The sequence below is a fragment of the Lissotriton helveticus genome, chromosome 3_1 (genome assembly GCF_964261635.1).
Source record: "Lissotriton helveticus chromosome 3_1, aLisHel1.1, whole genome shotgun sequence".
NCBI classification, from domain to species: domain Eukaryota; kingdom Metazoa; phylum Chordata; class Amphibia; order Caudata; family Salamandridae; genus Lissotriton; species Lissotriton helveticus.
In genome coordinates, this window is record NC_136061.1 from 454,929,520 (window position 1) to 454,952,107 (window position 22,588).

General features: G+C 45.8%; 1 protein-coding gene across 1 annotated transcript; it reads right to left on the minus strand.

Moving 5' to 3' along the window:
- Positions 1–1,419: 1,419 nt before the first annotated feature.
- On the minus strand, positions 1,420–19,541 carry LOC144822606 (gamma-crystallin-3-like). The gene is made up of 3 exons (XM_078680333.1): positions 19,516–19,541; positions 13,519–13,761; positions 1,420–1,867 (listed from the first exon to the last, which is right to left on the minus strand). The coding sequence occupies exons 1-3, from the start codon at positions 19,522–19,524 to the stop codon at positions 1,592–1,594; spliced, it is 528 nt and encodes a 175-aa protein (XP_078536459.1). The 5' UTR covers positions 19,525–19,541; the 3' UTR covers positions 1,420–1,591.
- Positions 19,542–22,588: the final 3,047 nt, after the last annotated feature.

A 22,588-nucleotide genomic window follows, 5' to 3' on the forward strand; every position in this document is an offset into this window, starting at 1 on the left:
TGACTCACCTGCCTCCTCCATGCTAGATACTATTGTAGTGAAAGAAGCAGAGGATCAGCTAGTGGACTATCAAGGGTTGGATTTACTGTGTTGAGTTAACTAACAGCACTTAGCTGCTGGGGAACACCAATAAAGTCAATATCAGTAGAGTCATATGTTATCTTATGTTATGTTAATTTAATTTGTATTGCGCACAGATACTTCAGAGTGTCCAGGCGCAGCGCAGAGAGGGGCAACCATTAGAGGTTTATGCAAAAAGATATGTTTTCAGGTTCTTTTTGAAGATCAGCGGTTCCTGAATGATCGAGATGGCGAAAGGGAGAGCATTCCTGCCAACAACAGCTTTCGGAGCTAGAGAGCTGCTTCCAAGCCTTTGACATTTAAAGCTAGGACCTGGGCAAGGCGCTGAGACAAGGAACACAGATATTGCGCTGGAGTGTAGAAGGTGAAGCGTTTTTGCAGGTAGATGGGGCCACGCCCATGAAGAGCGCGATGGGCCATGACTAAAGATCTAATTTTGACCCGGTCGGATACAGGAAGCCAGTGCAGAGAGCGCAAGGGGGGTCAAATGCTAGTCCTAGTGGGAATTTCAAGAAGGAGTCTGGCTGCTGCATTTTGGACCACCAAGAGTTTTTTTTACAGATAGTCTTAGATGCCACATAAAGGGCATTGACGTAGTCCAGCCAAGACAGAATAAGGGCGCTAATAACAGTCTCTTTCACCACCCTAGGCAGGAGAGGGAGAAACTTCCTCAAAGAATGTTTAGCCTTTCAAGTCAGTCTAGGTCATCCAGTTTTTCTGGTTCAATGGTGTCTTTCCCCCCCAACTCTCCTATTGGCCAGCTGGTGACATGATACCCTCAAATGGAAACCAAAACACAGGACCTGGTTACTAGAGCTGATTTACTGTAAGTACATGTGCCACCACCACCACCACCAAAAAGATGCAGTTCTTCCCCTGGATATCTGCTGCACCTGTTCTAGTGCTCCTGATCCCAATCGTGCAAATAGAAACACCTTGTGCCCTTGCACCAATTTATGTGTTGCCCCACCAAAACAAATGTGCAGCTCCTGTCACTTGACTTTGGCCATGACCTGTCTCCTGGGTCATGACATTAGTACCCAGGGTGTCCTGGGCACTTTTCTGGCTGCTAGTACTGTTAGCGCTGTATCAAACCTGCTGACCTCCACATGTCACCACTCTGTTTGGACCCTCTGGACTGCAGCTGAATACTTCTCCCTGTGATTCAGATCCATCTATGCCAAGATGATGATGATGATTATATGTGTGCTTGTGTCAATGCATATTCACACATTCATGGTGCAAGAAAGTGATAGAGCTATTATTGTAGAAGACAGGTTTTGTACAAGAGAATAGACAGTGGGTTTGATTGGGTTATCAAAAACTGGAGTTGAACTATTCTGAATATAGGGTTCTTTATTATAACTTACAGTATCGATACACCCAGCATGGTAGTTTCAGTTTACTAATATACATCAGTTTAATGTTGACAACAAGACAAAGCCAGGGAATATTATTGTGAGAAAATGTATTGTATATTTTATACACTGGCATTTACATTATAGGTAACTCAATAATGATCCCTGACTCTCCGTAAAGAACCAACTCTGGGGCTTGAGGCTCCCCAGTCACTGTATCTCCTGTACTCGCCGGGTCTCAGGTAGTACTGATGCCCTCTGTAGTTGGGCTCTTCATAGAGGACCCAGTGCCCATCCTGTACGTTACAGGAGTAAATGTCATTGTAGCGGAATTGCTCATGAACATGTGGACAATCCTCAGAGAATTCCATCATTTGGCCACCAAAGTTCTCTCGTTCATAAACCCTGATCCTGTAGGATCCACGGTGCTGCATAAGAAACAAGGAGAGAAAATAAATGGTGGAATAACCATTGTTAAAACATCCACATGTTACAGAAAAGAACCCAGATTTACATTCTCGTGAAATGTTAATATATTCCCAGTACAATGTGAATACCTATTTCTGTTTTTCAAATCAAGAGCAGGTTATAGTTTGCTTTGCAAAAACATGTGTCTTAATCAGAAAGATAGGCAAAATATAGATCATTCATATGCTAAAAAAGACTACTGTGAAGACGAATATTACAAAATGTCAGTATTTAGTAGAAAAATATTACATTAAATCAAACTAATATTATAGTATTGAAATATTATTTTAAAATAATAAAACTATAACTTCTAGTAAAAAGACATTTAGAAACCCCCATGGAAAGTATTCAGAAACTTTGAAAGAATCAAATACAATTGTGCACGAACTATGATTTAAAAAAAAAAGAAGTGATAAGATATAAAGATTAGATTCCATGAATCATATACAGAATCCTCATGGCTTCTCTGCTTCTGAGCACAAATTTTATCTAAGCAGAAAACACATACCATTAGGTATGGGAAAACTGATTCTTAACTTCTTCGAAAGTACTGTCCACGCCCGACCTTGCAGGTACCTTTTTAGCAAACAAGATTCCTACCATACAATTTGGCATTACATCACATCTGAGCATTGCCATGCTTTTCTTGTGCAACTCCTTACAAATTGAAAGATGGAGTGGAGAAAACTGGCGTAAGTGGCCCTATGTACCATTACCACCAAAACAATTTCAAGGTATGCCAGGAGGCCCTATGACACATTACCCCTCCCCCCCCAAAGCCTAATCCTTTTTAGGGAAGGGCCGAGGGAGGGGCAGGGGCAAACAGAAGAACATGACAGGGGTGCAGTGGGAGGAATTGCAACAGACTGACCAGGAGTATGGATAAAGAACCAACTCCAGGGTCGAGTCGGGATTGACCTCCTTGATGATGAACCAAACGGATGTTGAATTGACAGACATACAGCTTGAGGTCTTAGAAAAGGGTCTGGGATATGTGCCAACGAACACACCAGAAACTTTTAGCACGTTCCGTGCTCCCGTCTGCCAACGGCCAACCCCGCCCACTCAGTAGAACGCCCGCACCGCGGCGGAAAAACCGCCGTGGTTAAGGCGTTAAGATAAGACAAGAACTAGCGAGCTTTTTATGCCACATCCGTTTAAAAGTCTTTTTTGAAAATCAGGACAATGACAATACAGAAAGGGGTGATACCAATCTCTGTTTATAGTCCAAATTTACACCTTCCTTAGGGCAACTTCCTGTGGAAATAGAAGCCTTTGAACAGGCAGTTACTGGCGAAGTGGAAACACTCACACAAGAGAGGAATATGACATTCATGAACCTTTCTAAAAGAGAACGAAGAGCACTAGAGGAACTAAGAGACAATGAGGAATTGGTGATAAAACAGGCTGATAAAGTGGGAGTGACGGTGCTACAAAGCAGAACAGCGTATGAAACTGAATGTCTGAGACTACTGGCAGACAGTAGGAACTATAGACAGCTGAGACAGGATCCAACAGAGACCATCCAGAAAGAAATAATATTGGTGGTGGATGAAGCAGTGCATAACCAATGGATGACAGAGAAGGAGGGGAGTTTTCTTTGTCAATTACAACCAATAACTCCATATTTTTATACCCTCCCGAAAGTTCATAAACCAACGAGCCCCCTTCAGGGAGGCCGATTGTGTCAGGGATGGGATCACTATTGGAGCCCTTGTCGCTATTTTTTTTTATTTTTTTTTTTAAAACCTTTATTTGAGCAAGCAGAAATGTACAAGGATGGGCCTACAACCACACGGGCCAGCCGCTAAAAAGGAGTAGACACATATCACATATGCCCGCAGAGGTAACCGTCAATCAACAATGCAATACTCCACATTATATACAGGACCAAAACAGGTTTTATATATATGAAAGAACAAACATACAGAAAGGCGAGAGTGTATCACTGAAGGTCAGCCCAAGGGACGCAAGGGGGGGACAGCAGCGGAGGTGCAGTAGTAATATCCTAAGCACTAAGGAGTATGGAGTGGGGGGGGGGGGGGAGGGGGGCAGAGATCAGGAAGAAGAAGGGGGGAAGAGCCGGAGACACCAGCTCAGTCCCTATATGAAGATTCCGGGAACGCTAGCCTAAGGAGATAGGGTAATCTCGATAGTGTCCACAAGGGGAGGAGTACAAATGTCGCCACGGTATTCGTTCCATTGACCCCACACCTTCACCCATGCCCTTGGTCTACCCCTGGCCACATAGACAGTTTTCTCACGGAACATGGACCAATCCATATTATCCTCCCATTGCGAGAGGGCAGGGGGCCTGGAGGCCCCCCAGAGTTGCGCAATATCTCGCTTCGCAATCATATAGCCCAGGGTGGCCCATCTAGTCTGTGCCACCGAATAGTCCGTGGGCTCCCAAACATTCAAAAGACAGCGACGAGGTTCCGGTCGCAAGGATATCCCTGTCACCACAGTCATCAGATCAAGCACGGCCACCCAATAAGCAGCCACCATCGGGCACTCCCAAAGAATATGCAGGAAAGTAGCACGCAAACCACATCCACGCTTACACAGTCCATCGGAGGAAAAGCCCATCACCATCAGTCGCGGTCCCGTCACGTACACCCGATGAAGGATCTTCAATTGGACCAGATGGAGTCGAGCCGGTATAGCCACCTCCTTCGGAGAGGAGAGGGCCGATTGCCAATCCTCATCATCAAGTTCCAACCCATCTCCCATCCACTGTTCCCGAAGTCGGGCCAATAAGTCAGTCCGATTGTTAATCAACTTTTTATAGATCAGGGAGATAGTGCTATCAGGAAGATGTTCGTCAAGGATACGGTCTTCAAGTGGGGAAGAGTCAGGCGGAATCTCACCAGGAGCAAACACCGAAACCAAAGCGTGCCTGATCTGTAAATAACGAAAGAATTCCCGACTACTCAGGCCGTAGTCAGCCTGGAGGGCCTGAAACGGGCGCACAGAACCCTTAGAATATACATCCCCCACTTTAGAGATCCCAATCAAGTCCCAACGGTCAAAACCCTTGGAAGACCAAAGACCGCCCAGACGTTCTGAAGCATAAAGCGGCGTCGCCAACGTCAAGCGATCCTCCCAGCCCAGGCTCACATTCGCAGCACGCCACACTGTCAAAGCAGTCAAAGTAGGTCCCACAAGATGGCGCCCAGCGGAGCGAGAATAGAGCACTCTATTAAAGTCACCTCCCGGAAGCTGAAGTTTATCCATCTCAAACGCCGGATTACGACCCGGAGAGAACATAGCGTGATTAATAGCGGACAGATGGGAAGCCCAGTAGTATCTCTTAATATCGGGGAGCGCCATGACCCCATCGTACCACGGGATGGAAAGTTTCGCGAGAGCAATGCGCGGTCGCCCATCCCAAATAAGTTGCCTCTGAAGGCTCTCAATCTCCCGAAAATAGGTCTTGGGGATAGGATCATAATAATTCTGGAGAGCGTAGAGAAACCGCGGTAGTGACATCATCTTAAACAGGGCCGCCCGACCCAGTGGAGACAGGGGAAGTTTGCGCCAGCGGGCAACGTCCAAACGGAGCCTAAGCAACGGGGGAAGGAGATTACGATCAAAACGAAGGGACGGATCCAAGGTAACGAAAACCCCCAAGTATTTGAAACCATCCCGGACCACCTGAAGAGGAAGTCTACTCGGCAACGGAGGCAAGATACCAGATAAAACGTATACACAGGATTTAGACCAGTTGATGACGAGGCCTGAGTTAGCGCCAAAGGACGCAAGAACGTCAAATAAAACAGATAAAGACTTGCGAGGAGAAGTAAGATACAAGAGGATGTCGTCCGCATAAAGCGAGACGCGGTCTTCGAAGTCCGGGGCCCAACGAATACCTTTAAGGGACGGTTCCCAACGGAGCCAGGCCGCCAACGGTTCAAGAGCGAGCGCGAACAACAGAGGGGACAAGGGGCAACCCTGACGGGTACCCCTGCCCAAGGAGAAGGGGGCCGACACTCTACCGTTCACTACGACTTGCGCCAGAGGTTCCGCGTACAACAGCCTAACCCAGCTAATAAACTCGCACCCGAATCCAAATTTCTCAAGTGTCGCCCATAAATAGGGCCACTCCACAGTATCAAAGGCCATGGAGGCATCCAGGGACGCCAAAATGGCCGGTTCAGTCAAAAGCCCCGCCCTCGCCAGCGCGCCGTGGAGGCGACGTAAATTCAGAGCAGTGTTGCGATGCGGGATAAAGCCAGATTGATCCGGATGGACCAACTCCCCAAGAACCGAAAGGAGACGGGTCGCCAAAAGTTTAGCCAACACCTTAGGTTCAACATTTAATAGGGATATGGGCCTATACGAGGAACAGAGGTCACGCGGTTTACCCTCTTTGGGAATGACGACGATTGTCGCCAGACGCTGATCATAAGGAAGTATGTTCCGCTCACGGGATTCTAGAAACATGGCGCGGAGATAAGGCGCCACCTTATCGGGGCGTAATTTGTACAACTCAATAGGCAAACCGTTCGGGCCCAGTGCTTTGCCCGAACGGAGCGATCGAACTGCAGTGGCTATCTCATCATTCGTAAAAGGGGAGTCCAAAGCAATACGGTCCAAGTCGGTGACACAGGGCAAAGTGATATCACGCAGAAGAAGGCGGGAGTCGGCAACATCCCTCACAGACACGGGAGCATATACCACACGGAAATATTCCGCAAAACGATCAACAATGGCGGTCGGATCAATCACATTCTCACCACTCGCAGACTGAATCACGGGCACCACACGATTAACTCTTTCTTTCTTGTCCAACCACGCTAGGAGTTTGCCCGCCTTGTCACCCACATCGTACAATCTGCCCTGCTGCTCACGAAACATCACCTTTGCAGCGTCAGTGACCAGAGATTTATATGCAAACTGTTTTAGACCCAGGGCATGGAGTTTCCCAGGCGTGACACCAGATTCCAACTCGTCCTCCAAAGCAGAGATCTCCCCCTCAAGGTCCACCACCTCCTTCCTCCCTGCCCTCTTAGCTTCAACAATCAAGGAAAGGGCCTGTCCACGAATCACAGTTTTAAAAGCTTCCCACAGGGACACAGCCGAAGAGACCGACCCCTCATTTTCCAGGAAATATGCATCCATGGACTTGAGCAAGAGGGTACGAGTCTCAGGGGAGGAAAGATACCAAGGGTTAATGGGAGCCACTCGGCCCGCCGCCTCTACCCCAACCTCGAAACGAAGCCAGAGCGGCGAGTGATCAGAAATACCCCTCGGCAAATGTAAAATCTCGCGAACCGCCGATGATTGGGCTGCGGGCATCAGGAAATAATCCAGCCGGGACAGACTGCCATGGGCCCCAGAATGGAAGGTGTATTGGAGCTGAGTAGGATGCAACAGTCGCCAGCAGTCCACAAGGCCAAAGGTATCCAAAAACCCACCCAACCACTGCTGAGCCTGCGGGGTATCTCTAGGGGGATGGCGATCGTGAAGGCCGGAAAGCACCGAATTAAAATCACCGGCAAGAAAGAGAGTGCTATCAGGGAGATCTAACAAAACACGGCCCAAGTCAGTAAAAGTAGAGGCCTGCAAACCCGGGGGAACATAAACATTGAAGAGAGATAGGGTGCGGCCTTCATATCTACCCACCAGGACAGTATATCTCCCACGGTCATCATGAATCACCTCATCGATAGCCAGGGGGAGGGAGGTTCGAACAAGAATACCCACACCCCTAGATCCGGAGGTAAACCCCGAGTGCGCCACAAGGCGGTAGCCCCATCTATTCATTGCATAACAAACATTACCAATCAAATGGGTTTCTTGCATGAAAACAATGTCCGGTGACAAACGTCGTATACATTTTAAGACCACACTGCGCTTAATACGATCTCCCAGGCCATTAACGTTCCAGGAAAGAAAGTTCAACCCTCTACCCCCCATCCCAACCGCCCGAGCCAAGACCCCTCGCCCATGAGCTAGACATCAGAAACAGCAGCAAACACAGGAGCAACTCGCCTTGAAAACAACACACAGAAAAGAAAAAACTTCCCAACCCCCCTCCCCCAAACTGAAGAGAAACACCCCCCACCCTGCACCCCTGCAAAAAGCTAAAGAGCCACCCCAACCTGCAGTGTGCCTGTCGCCCAAGAACCCCTTTTCTACACAAAGACCCCGGAGGAGGAAAGGTCTCCGTTCCATCCACCCCCCGACCTCAGAAAGAACAAAAATAACAAACGAAAGACAGAATGATCACAATGTAGAGGGACGCCGGCCAACACTCCTGAGAATGTATTCAAAATAAGACATAAGAGCCGAACAGTTAGATCTCCACACCACCTTCGGCACCACCAGGGTGAGCGGCGGAGTCTGTCTCAGGAGGACGGTCAGGCAATGAGTCCAGCCAGTCATTAACAGCATCTGGCCGATCAAAGAAAAGGGTACGTTCATTGTATTCAACCCGGAGTCTAGTGGGAAAGAGCATGGCGTAACGTAGGCCCCGATCCCGGAGACGTTTCTTGGCACCACGAAACTCCATACGTTGTCTCTGAACCTGTTGGGAAAAGTCCGGATAAAAGTTCACCGTAGCATTCTCAAAGGCCACCGGGCCCTTCACCCGCGAGGCCTGCAGGATAGCGTCCCGGTCTCTATAATGAAAAAGCTTCGCTACAATGGGTCTCGGCGGGGCTCCCGGCTTGACTTTGCCCCCTGGAACACGATGTGCACGTTCCACCGTGAAAAATTTTGTGAGACCAGAAGGGGCCAAATGGTTCAAGACCAGATCCTCAACCAGGAGATCCACCGAGTGGGGTTCAGGGTTTTCCGGTACACCAACCAGGCGAACATTGCAGCGACGCGCCCTATTTTCAAAGTCCTCCAGGCGACGGGTCATGAAGTCGTTCCCCCGACGGAGATTTCCAATCTCTGTTTGGAGCTCCGAGACGTCATTCGTAAGGCTAGAGGATTTAATATCCAGTGATTGTACCCTCTCATTCGTCTTGCCGAGATCAGCACGAATCAGATTCACCTCAATAGCCACGGTGTCAAGTTTGTGGGCCAAGGCCTCGTACTGTAGGCCGATGGATTCCCTCACACCCGAGATGGCGCCCATGATATCCTGTAGGGAGGGCTCCGCCGACTCTTCCAAAATTCGTTCGGACGCTATACTAGAACCAGGCAGGGCAGCTCCGGGGGACCCCTTAGAATGGGTATAACGGTCCATGACATTTGATTGAACTGGAGCTCCGCGCAGAGGTGTTTTCGTCTTGCGCGTCTCTCTGTCCCCTCTGCCCGCCATTTTGAAGATGCGTCACAGGACAAGCCACCAGGTTCGACGGGCCCGACACCCAAAGTACAGGATCAAAAGTACATAAAAAGGGGGCACAACTCGGGTAGAGGTCGCCAAGCCAGCAAATAGGTCACATGAAAGCCCAACAGCCGATCTGCCTCCAAGTCTCAGTCGCAACACGACATCCACATCCGTGGCCCAAGTCGGAACGGAATCAAAACCGAAACTTAGGAAGGGGGGACCCACAAGGCCAGATCTCCTGCCGTTGTTGTTCAATTGCAGGACGGCTACAGTACCGCACCCCGTCCCGGGCGCACCTCAAGGGCGGAGCCCAAAAGTTCAGAGCACCATATCTCAGGAATACGAGATCCAAATCGATTTCTGAAAAGTGCCAGGGTAATCAGCCAAACGTCCCCTACACGAATTCTTGCAAGAAATCAGGATTCAGCCAGGATAAAATGTCGGGAGCGGCGAGGGTCCGGAGAGCGCTGTGCTCAAGCGGCCATCTCGGATGCCCGCCAAGCTCCTCCCTTGTCGCTATTTTTTGACTTCTTTTTCAAACCAATTGTTCAATCAAGACCAGCATACCTTAAAGACACGACTGAGGTCTTGGATTTTGACCCAATGGAAGATTTTTTGGTCGGTCTGGACGTGGAATCCTTGTATACAAACATACCACAAATGGAGACACTGAGAGTGGTGGAGGACATCTTATATGCAATGGATTGGGAGTATTCCACGCCCACACCGTTCATTTTTACCTCCAGACCTATGGTACCTCTATGGGGAGTGTTTACCCGTCGAGTCTGGCAGGGCCGCATTTGAAGACCAATACATCTACACCCATGGAGGACTCTGGTTCCATCATATTAAGGTCTGGAGGCATTTTATAGACAATGTCCTCTTGGTTTGGAAGGGAGAGAGAGAGACATTAGATAACTTCTTGTCTTGGATCAATAGCAGGAACCCCCTCCTTCTTTTTACATCCACAATCACCAAAGAGAGTATACCATTTCTGGATTTCAAGATTTTCCCTGAAGATGGGGGCTTGAGGACAAAAATGTTTCATAAATCGACCGATAGGAACAGTTTACTCTCATTCAAAAGTTTCTACCCCAAATCCCTGAGGGAGAATCTCCCGGTGGGACAATTTTTGCGCTTACGACGTAATTGCTCAAGTATAACAGATTTTCGCGTGGAAGCAGAGTCTCTTCAAAAGAAACTTCTACAAAGAGACTATCTGGCACTGGTGGTGAAAAGAGCTAAGAATAGAGCAAGTAATTGCCATCAGGAAGCACTCCTTGAAACCACTGAGAAATCATCAATGGAAAGAACGGTTTGTGTCACTACCTTTAACAGAGGCTCCAGCAGCATCCAAAAGATTGTGTTACGCCATTGGGCAATCTTGAACTCTAATGGCTTATCTTTGGAAAAGCCTCTCTTCTCTTTTAAAAAGAGTCAAGGCATCAAATACATCTTGGTACATACAAGACCAAGATTGAACCACAGGACCAAGATGGGCATAGGAGAAGGAAACCAGACGGTGTTCCATCCCCCGGTAACGGGCCACACAAAATGTGGAATGTGTGATGTATGCCACTTAATAGAGAACACTAAAACAATAGATGTCGGATTGACCCACGCCTGGGAACAAAGGAGACGTACGAATTGTAATTCCTCCTTTGTTATATACATGCTGAAATGCCCGTGTGATTTAAAGTACCTGGGAATGACCACCAGAAAGGTGAAAACAAGAATTATGGAGCACAGATCCACGTTCAGATGCCAACAGAATGTGAGTAAAATAACAACCCATTTTCTGGAGAAGAATCATGCTGCTGGGATTTCACTTGGACAGTAATTGAAAAATCCAAAATTAACATGAACGGGGGAACCCAGAAAGAGCACTATTCATCAGTGAGCAAAAATGGATTTACAGAAAACGGAGATTCTCCAGGGGGTTGAATGATCATATCCTCTGGAATACACTAAATCACGTGTGAATTTTTCATGAGGACTCTAAGATAGTAGCAGAATTGAGGTATCGCCAACTTTGAGCAATAGTAGAACTGCAGAGGGTACCCCCCATTGTAATCATTGAGAAGTAGTACATTATTTATTTATTTCCATATTGTTTAAATGTCCCTTACCTGTTTGTCACCTGTTGCAAATCCCTTGTTTTTTTCCCGTGTTAATTGCTTGATGTGAGGTAGACATAGGTACTACTAACCCCTCTTGAATTTCAAATGGAGTTGTTTAATTAGAGGCCATTCCAATATAATATAGAGAACTCTGATGAAGATAGGATTTAATACCTTTTATTCCTATTCTACCAATCTAACATATTATAGAGGAGTGAGATGCTCCAAGGGGCATTCGGTACATCAGCAGGATCCCTGGGGAGAAAGAATGGATTCCACATTTGCCAGTGTAAATGGAAGGGTTAGCGTTCTAGTTCTCAATACCATGAGAGTCTATGATGCTCCCCACATGGTCTACGACGCTGGATGGAGGCGCGCTTACAGCGCTTTAAGAGAGACGTCGTTGAAATGAGGCAGTGTACTACGCGGCGGTAAGGAGAGACTATCGGGTCTGTGGACAGCTTACCTCGCAAGCAGTAAGTGACGAGGGAGGCGCCCGAGTGAGTACCGATACCAGGGGCGGATGGGGCTCATGTGCATGCAACAGAAGAGGGTGACCTTCGTGTTTTTGTGTGAGTGCGCTTGAGTTTCTTCGGAGAGGCACGGCCCTAGCGTTTATGTCGGAATGGTGACATTGTATGAAATCAGCCCCACGATGTGCTTGGAGAAACTCGGAGAGGCACGGTCGTAGCGCTTATGTCCTGATGGAGACATTGTATGAAATCAGCCCCATGATGTTATTACTTGGGTGTTCAGAGAGCGGCTTATTAACAAATAAGAGGGCTGCTGTGCTATCACGGGAAAAAGCTGTGTTACAGTCTAGAATGTCGGATTTCCATAGAATATGGTCCTGGCTTCTGTAATGAATGTTATTGGGACACATCGCTGAAATCCAAATCCTCCACTGACATAGTAGGCGAATGTGAATGTGTTTATGTCAGCATAATACATATTTTCAAGCTCACCAACAAACATGTCATACAAGCCCCCTCCAGGACATCAATAAGGGTTTGTTTTTAATGAGTGTCTTTGCTTTCTTTTCAGAGAGTGCTAATAGTAAGCTGTTCCCCTCCACGCCATTTTGAGTTTTTGATTATAATAAACTTGGTAAGTGTCCCAGGGGGTACTCTTAGGTTGGAAGACAGTGGTATCTCTAAAAAAAGTCACACTTGTTCTTACTCTGAATTTAGAGATCAATATGGATTTTCATACACCAGGACGGGAATAATCTAATATCATTTGAAGTTGTTGAGAATCGTCAATACACGAAGCGAGGGCCTTCACATGAGAAGAGCACCCTGTTCCCATGAGATCTATTGTGGGTGGGGCAGCCCAACGTTTTAAAGAATAGGTGTAGGATATTGGGAAGTTTGACACCAAAGACATTTGTCTTTTTAGACTGTTGTATGTTAGTGGTTATGTTGCATGTGAATATGGACAAGGGCCACTGACATTTTTATATGTTTGTTCTTGTTGTTTGGTTATTGGTTTATTTGTACAGGTTCCCCTTCACAAAGCGAAGGGCTCTTTGTATAATGTGATATTTCCCATTTTCACTTCTGAACTGGTGGAAGGATAAGGGTTGTCACTAAGGGTCAGAGAGGTGAGATTCCTGAAGAAAGCTGGGGCACTGCCAATAGCCGGCTGAAACATGTCGACACTTATGCAGTGTGGAGCAGGTGGAATTCCATAAATAAGTTGATCTACCTATCATCCATAATTTCTTTTTAAATTCTGGACAGGGGACCTAATATTAAAATTGTAGTAAGGATCCCCGGGTACCAGCTTTTATCACGACTGATTCTGCACCACTTTCTCACCTTTTGAGTTTACACTAACCGCTCACTGTATGTTGTATTGTCTTCCCCTCCCTATTGCTCCATCTCCAGTGTTGGGTGAACACGGAGGTGTGTTAACAGCCCTTTGATGAAGCATGACACATCGTGCTGTGTGTGAGGGCAGTTTTAAAAATAAGGTTCTTTTTCCTCTACTTACTCTAAGAAACCTTTTCTGATTTATCTTCATCCCTCTTCCTTTTTGTGATATAACTATGTAGCATTGCCTTATTGTTTCCTCGGTGATATTAGTTTAAACTTCATCTCTTGCAAACTTTTAGACTATGCACCCGCTTTCCCATGCAAGATTTATCTGAGGTTCCGAGTGTCTGACGTAGTTTTAAAGCATAACAATATAAACCACTTACTTGAGGAGTCAAGCGGCATGACCGGATAGAATCATTGTAACCCATCCACTGCTGGAAGTCGGGGTATTCGCCCCTCCTCAGGTAGTACTGATGTCCTCTAAAATTGGGGTGTTCATAGAGTATCCAGTTGCCACTCTCCACTCGGATGGAGTTGCAGCGACTAAAGAAAGGACTGAGATCAGGACACTCAGAGCTGCACTCGTGGGAGCGGCCTTGAAAACTTCTGTCCTCGTAGAAGATGATCTATTGTGGATAAAAATAACACAGTTTAATTATACAGAATAAGAAACATATAGGGGCTGATTATAATGCCGGTCATGAACCCTCTGACCTTAGGTCAGAGGCTTTATGACCAACATCGTCAGTTTAAATTCTGAAAGGCTGATTACGATACAGCCAGTCAGAATTAAAACAGGCTAGTCATCCCGGCTGGTGTCCAACAGGCTCAAGGAGCCCCTCGACCAGTTGGAACCGGCCCATAATCCAAATAGACAGTGTAAACTAGATTTTGATGCACAGTTTCCGGCATCATTTCCATGCCGGCCCTTCTGACATGAAAACCCTGTCGGAAAGAGTGTTTGGGCGCCCTTTCCATTGCGGCCTCCAGTTGGTGGCTGAGGTTGCACCTATGGTGCCCCTCTGTTAACCCCTGCACGTTGTGGCAGGCACCTTGAGGTTCCTTCGACAGGGTGCATCTATTAACACAACATCACTTTTCCCTATGGTTGCATGTAACACATTCTCCTATAGGGAAATGTGGGAATGTGACCGCACCATGTGTGGTCACATCATAATCAGGTGGCTGAGAGTGCTGACTGGAGGTAAGCCGGTCCCGTGTCTGCCATGGTGTTGGTCGGATGGAACTCCTATCAACATCGTAATAGGCCCCAGAGTCTAATAAGACTCATGGTTTTGATGATGAATTTAAAATGTGTTAATTACCTAAGTTCTATTAAATGCAGAGAAATTCTTTAATTGGTGAAGGTCACTTTACAACTAATCTTGAACAGCTTCTCATTAGTAGTAGATTTTTTTGAAGTGCTTTTTCATGGGGCACACAGTGTTGTATGACACAGCTCTAGAAGTTGTGGGCCATATTATTGCACTCAATAGCAGAAACAGTACTTTAATTGTATAGAAAAGCAGACTGCAGTAAAGTATTGCCAGGAGGTAATTTTTATGGAAATTACAAACAGAGCCTGCTTATGAAATGGGCTGAAAGGGGTTTCCACCAAAAAAGTTAAAAAATTCAGTCACTCATCTTCTGGGTTCCCACCTCATGTAGATCTTGGGGAAGACAAATATCTCAATAAAAGAGCATCTGTTAGCTCTACCATTGAGAACGCCTCTAGGATGATCACAACTTAATTCTTACAGGTCGCAAACATCCACCATACTCATTTTTTCATCTTGTGTCCCGTAGGAACAGAGATTAACAAACATAAATCCAACATTGGAAAGCAGGATTTAAAATCAATTTAGGCTAAGTATTTCTTTGCGCAAGCAATATGATTACACAAACAAGTTTGAAGGTTTGTGAAAAAGTAACTTTACTGTGAGGAGGCAATTTACCAAGTTTAAAGTATTAGATTCTTATTTTTGCAGAAATCATGTGCATCTGGTGAATGTAAAGGTATTTCTAGAAACATCAAGAAGTTCTAAATACTGCCAAATGTGGAAGATGTAATTTAGGAAGCTGAAAACATTTTGAATATGAACCAAACTGTGAATTAATGAAATATCAATTATATTTTATAAAAAAGTGACAAAATCAAAGCCCAGGATTAAGTGTGATTGGTCGCACAATGTTAAATGGATCTGTTGAAGGTACGCAACTAAGGTCACATCAACCATGCATTTCTGAAACATAGATTAAAACTCACTATGTGCAAGTAAACATTTTGGGCTTATGACATAAATTCCATTGAACACGTGTTGCTACAGCAAACAAATGATGGATGGAATGCTGACAATGCAAACATTATCCCCCAGTCCAAAGATCTGGGTTAAATCTATCGTTCTTTTGCCCACTACACCACCCCAATTTGGACCTGGCCATATGCAAATTAGTCTTGACCCTGTGCCAGGTGGGAACAGCCCAGACCAAACTGCCAGGCCAGGTCCGCCCTGGACTGGAAACAAGCATCCTGGGACCGGTTTCAGGGCATGTCATCCTTCTTCATCCAGGCTAGCTTGAATCCAGTGGCACAGTGAGCAAGGCACCCATGTCTGGGCATACCCATCCCACATAGGGCGAAAAGTGGTACAGCAAACAAATGATGGATGGAATGTTGACAATGCAAACATTCTTCCCAGTCAAAAGACCTGAATTAAATCCATCGTTCCTTTGCCCACTACGCCACCCCAGTTTGGACCCAGCCATATGCAAGTCATTCTTGACCCTGTGCCCCATGGGAACTGTCCAGACCGAACTGCCAGAGTAGGTCCTCCCTGGACCGGAAACAAGCATCCTGGGACCGGTTTCAAGGTATGTCACCCTTCTTCAGCCAGGCTAGCTTGAATCCAGTGGCACAGTGAGCAAGGGACCCACGTCTGGGCATACACATCCCACTTAGGGCGAAAAGTGCTACAGCAAACAAATGATGGATGGAATGTTGACAATGCAAACATTCTCCCCAGTCAAAAGATCTGGGTTAAATCCATTGTTCTTTTTCTCACTACGCCACCCCAGGTTGTCTAAAAACAACAGTTATGAACATCCAGGTTGGAAAGATTCCTCACCCAGTGAAAAAAATTCTCCATCAAGTTCTCGGAATCGTTTCCGACCAACTCAGATTCAGACAATCTGACCGTCCGATTACGATGGTTCCGAACACCATTCAGTTGGACTCCCATTGAATTCAATGGGAGCCTATGTTCCGAATGACAACACAGGTTCCCATTGAAGAAAGGGGTGGTTCTGGAAAACCTTGGATCCTGTGGCAGGCACCCCATGGTGCTTGCCACACTGTCCATGGTTGCAAAGAGGGGTCCCTTGGGTACCCCCAAGGACCCCAACTGGAGGGCTCTGTGTGAAGAGGGCCTGCTATGGGCCCCCAGAGTCAGTGTCCGGCAGCTGTTTTGTGTCAGACAGACTGATTTGGAAAGGCTGTCCAAATCCGACATCGTAATACATCGGTCAGATAGAGCTGTACGATTGTTTTATGGCCACCTTGAAGTTTCTGCGTGCGAGTTGGAACCAAATCGGACAGACCAAGCAGTTTCCTTCCATCATAATCGGTCAGTCAGAAATGTGTCTGAGTCGGTCGGAAACATAGGTTCCAACTAGGTTCAGGGGAATCCGACTGCTGTTCAGAGCCTTTCCGACCAACATCATAATTGGCCCCTTCATATGATATTTCTGCAGATGGGCCCTAGCTTTAAGGTGAAGCTTTCCAAGTAATGTGATAGGTCCCCCAAAGTGGATTGTAAAGGTGGGTGTTCAGTTACGGTGTTTTTGTGTCACTAAAACTTTCTGTCATGTATGCGGGAGCACTTTTTGGGCAAAATGCCAGCTTATCTACAACAGGATAGATTTTAAAATCAGATAACACAGAGATTGTTTTTTAATCAATGGTAATCCAATTGAGGCCTAACAGTGCCTAATTTGTAAGAGAATATGAGCCAGAATAGTCAGGGCAGAAAGTTTTTTCCAGAAGTCCATGGCCAGTGCTTGCGGGGTGCCGAGTACTAAGGCTGCATTGTTTTTCATCCACCCTAAACCTATTTAATCCACCATCAGACACTCCTTGCCTATTTATCTCAATTTTATGAGTTCTTTTTTGCCCCTGAATTCTCCCGCTGTCGCTGTTTTCCATCTATCTTCCTCCCTCTTCTCCTCTTTTGTATTTTACTCTCCTAATCTGCCTCACTGCCTGTTGAGGAAAAATATGGGCAGTTCCCCAAAATTGACTGCTGGTGGGCTCCAACTGCATCCACTGGCCCAAATTCAGCACTGAGGTGTAGTCACAATTTGTTTTTATTGTAATATTCAGTGAAATAGTAATGTACAGTACACAGCACCGAGGATCACACAAGCTTCGCATAGAAGCTTCCTGCCTGGACTATGGGTGTAGCTTGCATTGGTGAAGAAACAGGGGCGTAGCTTGGTCAGAAAGAATGAGGAAGGTTGGGCTTCCGATTTCACACCAATCATACTGGCATATGATATTAAAATACATTATACAATAAACAGGGTGCATGTTAAAATACATTATACAACAAAAAGGGTGCATAAGAGAAATTTAAGTGGCAGTGGTAGGGTGAGAAATGCAGATTGGTAGGAGTACTAAGTGAAAGAATCACAAAACAATTTAAAATAACTAACATTTTGAGGACTTTAAAAACAGATATGAGAGAGTATGTGTGTGTTTTTGTCAGTGTGTGCCTGCAAAAATCAAAGGTAAAATCCGACAGACACCTCACCCTATACACCAATTGAAAGCCGACTGAAAGCACCTGTACCTAGCTATTCATCAGAAAATAACATTATTAGAGGGGGTGTAACTCCCAAATCACTCCCCCCTTGCCCACCCCCCTTCCCGAAGCTACGCCCCTATGGAGCAGATGCAGTAACATCGGTGCCTAGACACCAGAGGGGCCAACTGACCCTTGATTAATGCTGTATTTCACACAGCAGCCAGAGGGGATATTTACTTCCTTGTTTTAACAGCGAGTGACAGCAGGATACATGGCTGGTCTACAGGCTTCATTAACCTGAGTTTGTGCCATAATGTAAATGTAAATGTAGTATACTTGTAAAGCGCACAGCTGCCCCAGCAACGGGGCGTCCCGGCGCTGTATAACTCTGGGGAACCCGTCCTGGCTTTCCCTGTGGGATGGTCCCTTGCTGGGAGTCCCCAAGGTGGAGCCAGGCATCCCCGGAATTGGTGGGGCCGTTGTGGAGATTAGGCAAGCTAATGCCCAGAGTTGCCGAGTGGAACCCCTGATTAGAGTAAGCACCGAAGCGAGAATTATCGAGTCCGCTGACCAAGGTCCACGACCCTGCCGCGTCGGGAATTGAACCCTGGTCTCAGGCTGACTTCTGCTCTCAGGCCTGCCGCCTCTAACCAGTGAGCCACACTACTCCATAATGAGGTAGTGTGCTGCCTGACGTTGCTCTTGGGAACTGCAGTCCCTTCGAGCCTACTTAAAATAGGTAAAGGCTTCCAATAATGCAGAGTTCTACCTCCTCCTTAGCTATTCAAAAAATAGCATTGTAGAAAAAAATTAAATCACCTGCAAACATTCATGAAGGGGACGCATTTTGCAACTTGCAGAGTTTCTATTTTTGCAAAACTATGTGTCTTGATGATATTTCCATAAAAAAATATTTTTTGCCAGAGATGGTACTGTTTTAAAGCGAGAATATTTCCGTGTCTGTTACATTGTATGGCCAGGGTCAGACTAGGGCAGAAAATAGGCCCGGAGACCAAAATAAAAGTGGCCCCCATTAGCGAATCAGATAACTAAAAAGTGACCCACATTTGCAAATATGGCAGTTTTGAACTTGTTTAAGAGATGTTGAATAGGTGTTTTGCAAGACACATTGTATAGGTGTTTTTGCAAGGTATGGACGACTGTAAGCACTTGTGCATGCTGCAGGCAAGGTTTGTGGCAGTGTCCGCCAAATCAACAGTACAAACTGGACACAAGACCATAAACTAGGTCCACAAACAGTAAAAAACAGAGTGGAGGCAATCCACCACTCCTGTATAGTGTGCTGCCGAAGTTCGGATCTACTGCCTTGATGTTGGTGTGTCATGACCAAAACCACAAAAAAGTAGCGTCGAAGAGGGACAGTGCGCTACGCTTGTGTACGTAAACAGGCGAACCACATTCACATATATTGCCATTGTCCATAGTGTGTTACACTGGAAATTCAGAAATAAAGTAAAAAACATGGCGACTACAATGTATGTACTTTGTGAATGCTTATATCCTATGCAATGCTTCCACATAGTTATAAATGTACATCAATGGCCATCTTTTACATACCTTCCCCATGTTGGCTGCTGGATGATTTTGATTCCTCTGTGCTGTGGGTGGGCACACAGCATCCCTTATATACATCTTTACCTGCCATTATCTGCATGAGAACAATTCAATGAATGCGTGCAGCTGTTTCCGTCCAGTGAGACAAACGCGCAGAGCGCCCTTTCACTGCCTTTACATTGGAGGTGATGCTGCTGCTGTTTGCATTTTGCTGAGCAGGTGTTTTTGATGCTTGGGGACAGCCACAAAAGGCGACATTGTTCATTTGTTAAAGACAGTGTAGTTCGTTCAGAAAACGTTCTACAAAAAGAACAATCTTTCTGGCCGTGTAGCCGGGCCTTTTTCTGATCTTTGTCTGCGTTTCAAGTTGAGTCCACTAAAAATGTCCGGTGTGGTCTGGCATCTAAAAACCGGAAACAGTAGCGGAAAGAAAATGTCTCATGGGGTGTCAGCGCCATGAATGTGATTTCTGTTGTAAGTGTATTACATCATTGAAATTGCAAAGGGCTGAGTGAGGAACATCTATATATTTTGCTGTTGTATTACGTTAGAACAGTTTTCAGGATATATCAAGTCCTGCACAGAGGAGGGAAAAAACAGAGATTCATTTTGGGCTAAGTTTCCGCAAGGCCGTGTAAACTGGGGCAGATTTACTGGCACCACTTTTACGTCAATTTTAACATGGGAAAAGTGACACAAAAGTGACGCAAGGGCCTTGTAAATAAGCCCCACTGTCTTTCCGATAAAATCGCCAACTATAAGTTGGGTTTAGTTAAATTACTCCATGGTTTCATGATTTGACTGCACCCGATTACAAGTATCGCCCCATGTGGAGATTTCAAACAGCAAATCTGCTTGCGAAATCTCTGCATGTGTAGAAAAAACCCAAATACCGCTTGTAATTCCGCAGGCTTAAAGAGAAAAAGACAAACGACTAGTTTACTAATAACCACTTCTACATAAAGAATTTAAATTAAAGAAGCCCTTCGGCACAGAGCGGGTGCTAATCTTCTCTCAACCCCCAAAAATCAAGCAATTTCCGAAATCTCATCCCACAAATCAACAATGCTGGTTGACACAACAACAAAGAACAAAATTGCATATAACTTCTAAAAAAGTTAAAATGAAAAATAAAATTATAACCAGGCTCAACAACACATTAGAGAACGAGACACAAGTGACTGCAATTACCCACAGAACCCTATAAAGTAATCAACAAATATAGGGGCATATGTGCTAGCTCCTATCGCCACTACAATGTCACTTTTATCGACATTGTGGTGGCGATAGGGCTTAGCCTTATTTACAAGGGTTAAGCCACTTAAAGTGGCTTAACACTGCTTTGTAAGTAGCCCCCCTTTCACGCTATGGTTAGCGTGAAAGGAGTGGGCAGTGGGTTTTGCTATGGGCGTTCCACCGCAACACCCATTGATTTTGAAGCTGCCCCTTATGTACAAGAGCAGCATATATAGGAGGTAGTGCAAAAATTAAGACCAGGGAAAACCTGGTCTTAAGTTGGTGAAATGAGGAGAAATGCCTTATTTCTCCTCGTTTTTGCTTTTTCCATGTGTGTGTCCTTGTGCAGCACACATCGAAAAAGCAAAATGCCATGGATTGTTTATGTACAGGAAGGTCCCCAGGGTGTCACCAAAGTACATGCTGGGTGTCAGCAAAAGACATGGGAGAGACAACATATACACGGAAACCTTGTTAGTGGTAGCGGGCCTGTAGGCATGGGTTCTGTATATAATATCCCAGTAAGAAACAGATACAGTGACTTGGATATGGTTGACTGACTGGACCCAAATTGTTTAATAAATTCCGCCAAAACGAACCATTCTTGCGACCCTCGACTAAGTTTGGGGGTCGATCCTTTAGGTCGATCGCTGGAGCTTAGGGGGAATACGGGCTGGGAAGACACTGTAAGAAAAACCTTGCTCGGCCCCGGGGAGAATGTGGGTAATATGGCAGTCAGCTTCCCATATATAAGTGCAACGACTGGTGAGAGGAATCACACCCCCAAATCCCCATGACTATTTCTAGGAGTCCAGGAACGGAAAACCTGGGTAGGCAAGAAGCTGAGTTGAACTCTGAGGGTGAGATGGAAACCAGTGTGAATGGCCTTAAGGGTATCTCATGCAATATAGCAGGATTGCAGTGAAAATTAGAGCAGGCGGATTAGGGCACCTTTGTGGATGAGCATGAGATTTGTTTATTTCAGGAACCCTGGGCTATTAACAACTTGTATAAAGCTGGCTTTGTATCGTATAGTGAGCCAGCAGTGAAAGTGTCAGAGGTAGACCATCAGGCGGCCTCTGCGTATGGGTGGGCACAGATTCGCTCAGGGCCTGTAACGGTCGATTCCCTGATGATAACCCGGGGCACTTTACATATAATAAGTTAGCCCAGGAATCGATAATAGATTATATTTTCATTAATATTGAAATGTGGAACAAAGTACTAAAGTTCCACATCTATCCGAGGGCCGAAAGTGATCACAACCCGTTGGTAATAACACTTGAAGCACATGTACCAGAATTGGGGGAAGTTTTAGAATATAATCACCCCGATAATTTAAAAGTGGCTGAGGGAGGTCGACGCATCCGCTGGGGTGCAATATGCCAGTCTGAAGTCACCATAGCGGGAATGTATTCAAGCGTCATCCCAATGTTGGAAAAGGCAAGTCTTCTTGCAGGTAAAGGTTATTGCGAGGAAAATAACTTGGAAATGGGTAGAATCCACCAGGACCTGGTTGAAACTTTGGCACCCTTTTTTACAGTAATAAATTAGCTGAGAGTAAACAACTAAGAGGAAAAAGTTCTTGGAATAACTCAGCATGCGGAAATGCAAAAGGAGTTCTTCTGACATGCCTTGAAGAGGGCGATAGGACTAGTATTAGGGAAATTCTGTCTTTTTTTAAACAAATGATCACGTCTGCGAAAGCAGAGTGGGAATTGGGAAGATGGCAGGCAATTAAAAATGACTTAGATCATAAAGATACTAGAGGCTTCTGGAATTTGGTCCATACTGGACGAGCAGAAGGCAAGTCTACTATGGAGCCCAATATTAGCGAGGA

Excerpts from the sequence above, each read along its gene's own strand:
- LOC144822606 (XM_078680333.1), bottom strand. Across the intron at positions 1,868-13,518 it reads CATGCCGCTTGACTCCTCAA|CACCGTGGATCCTACAGGAT; the intron begins GTAAGTGGTTTA and ends TTTCTTATGCAG.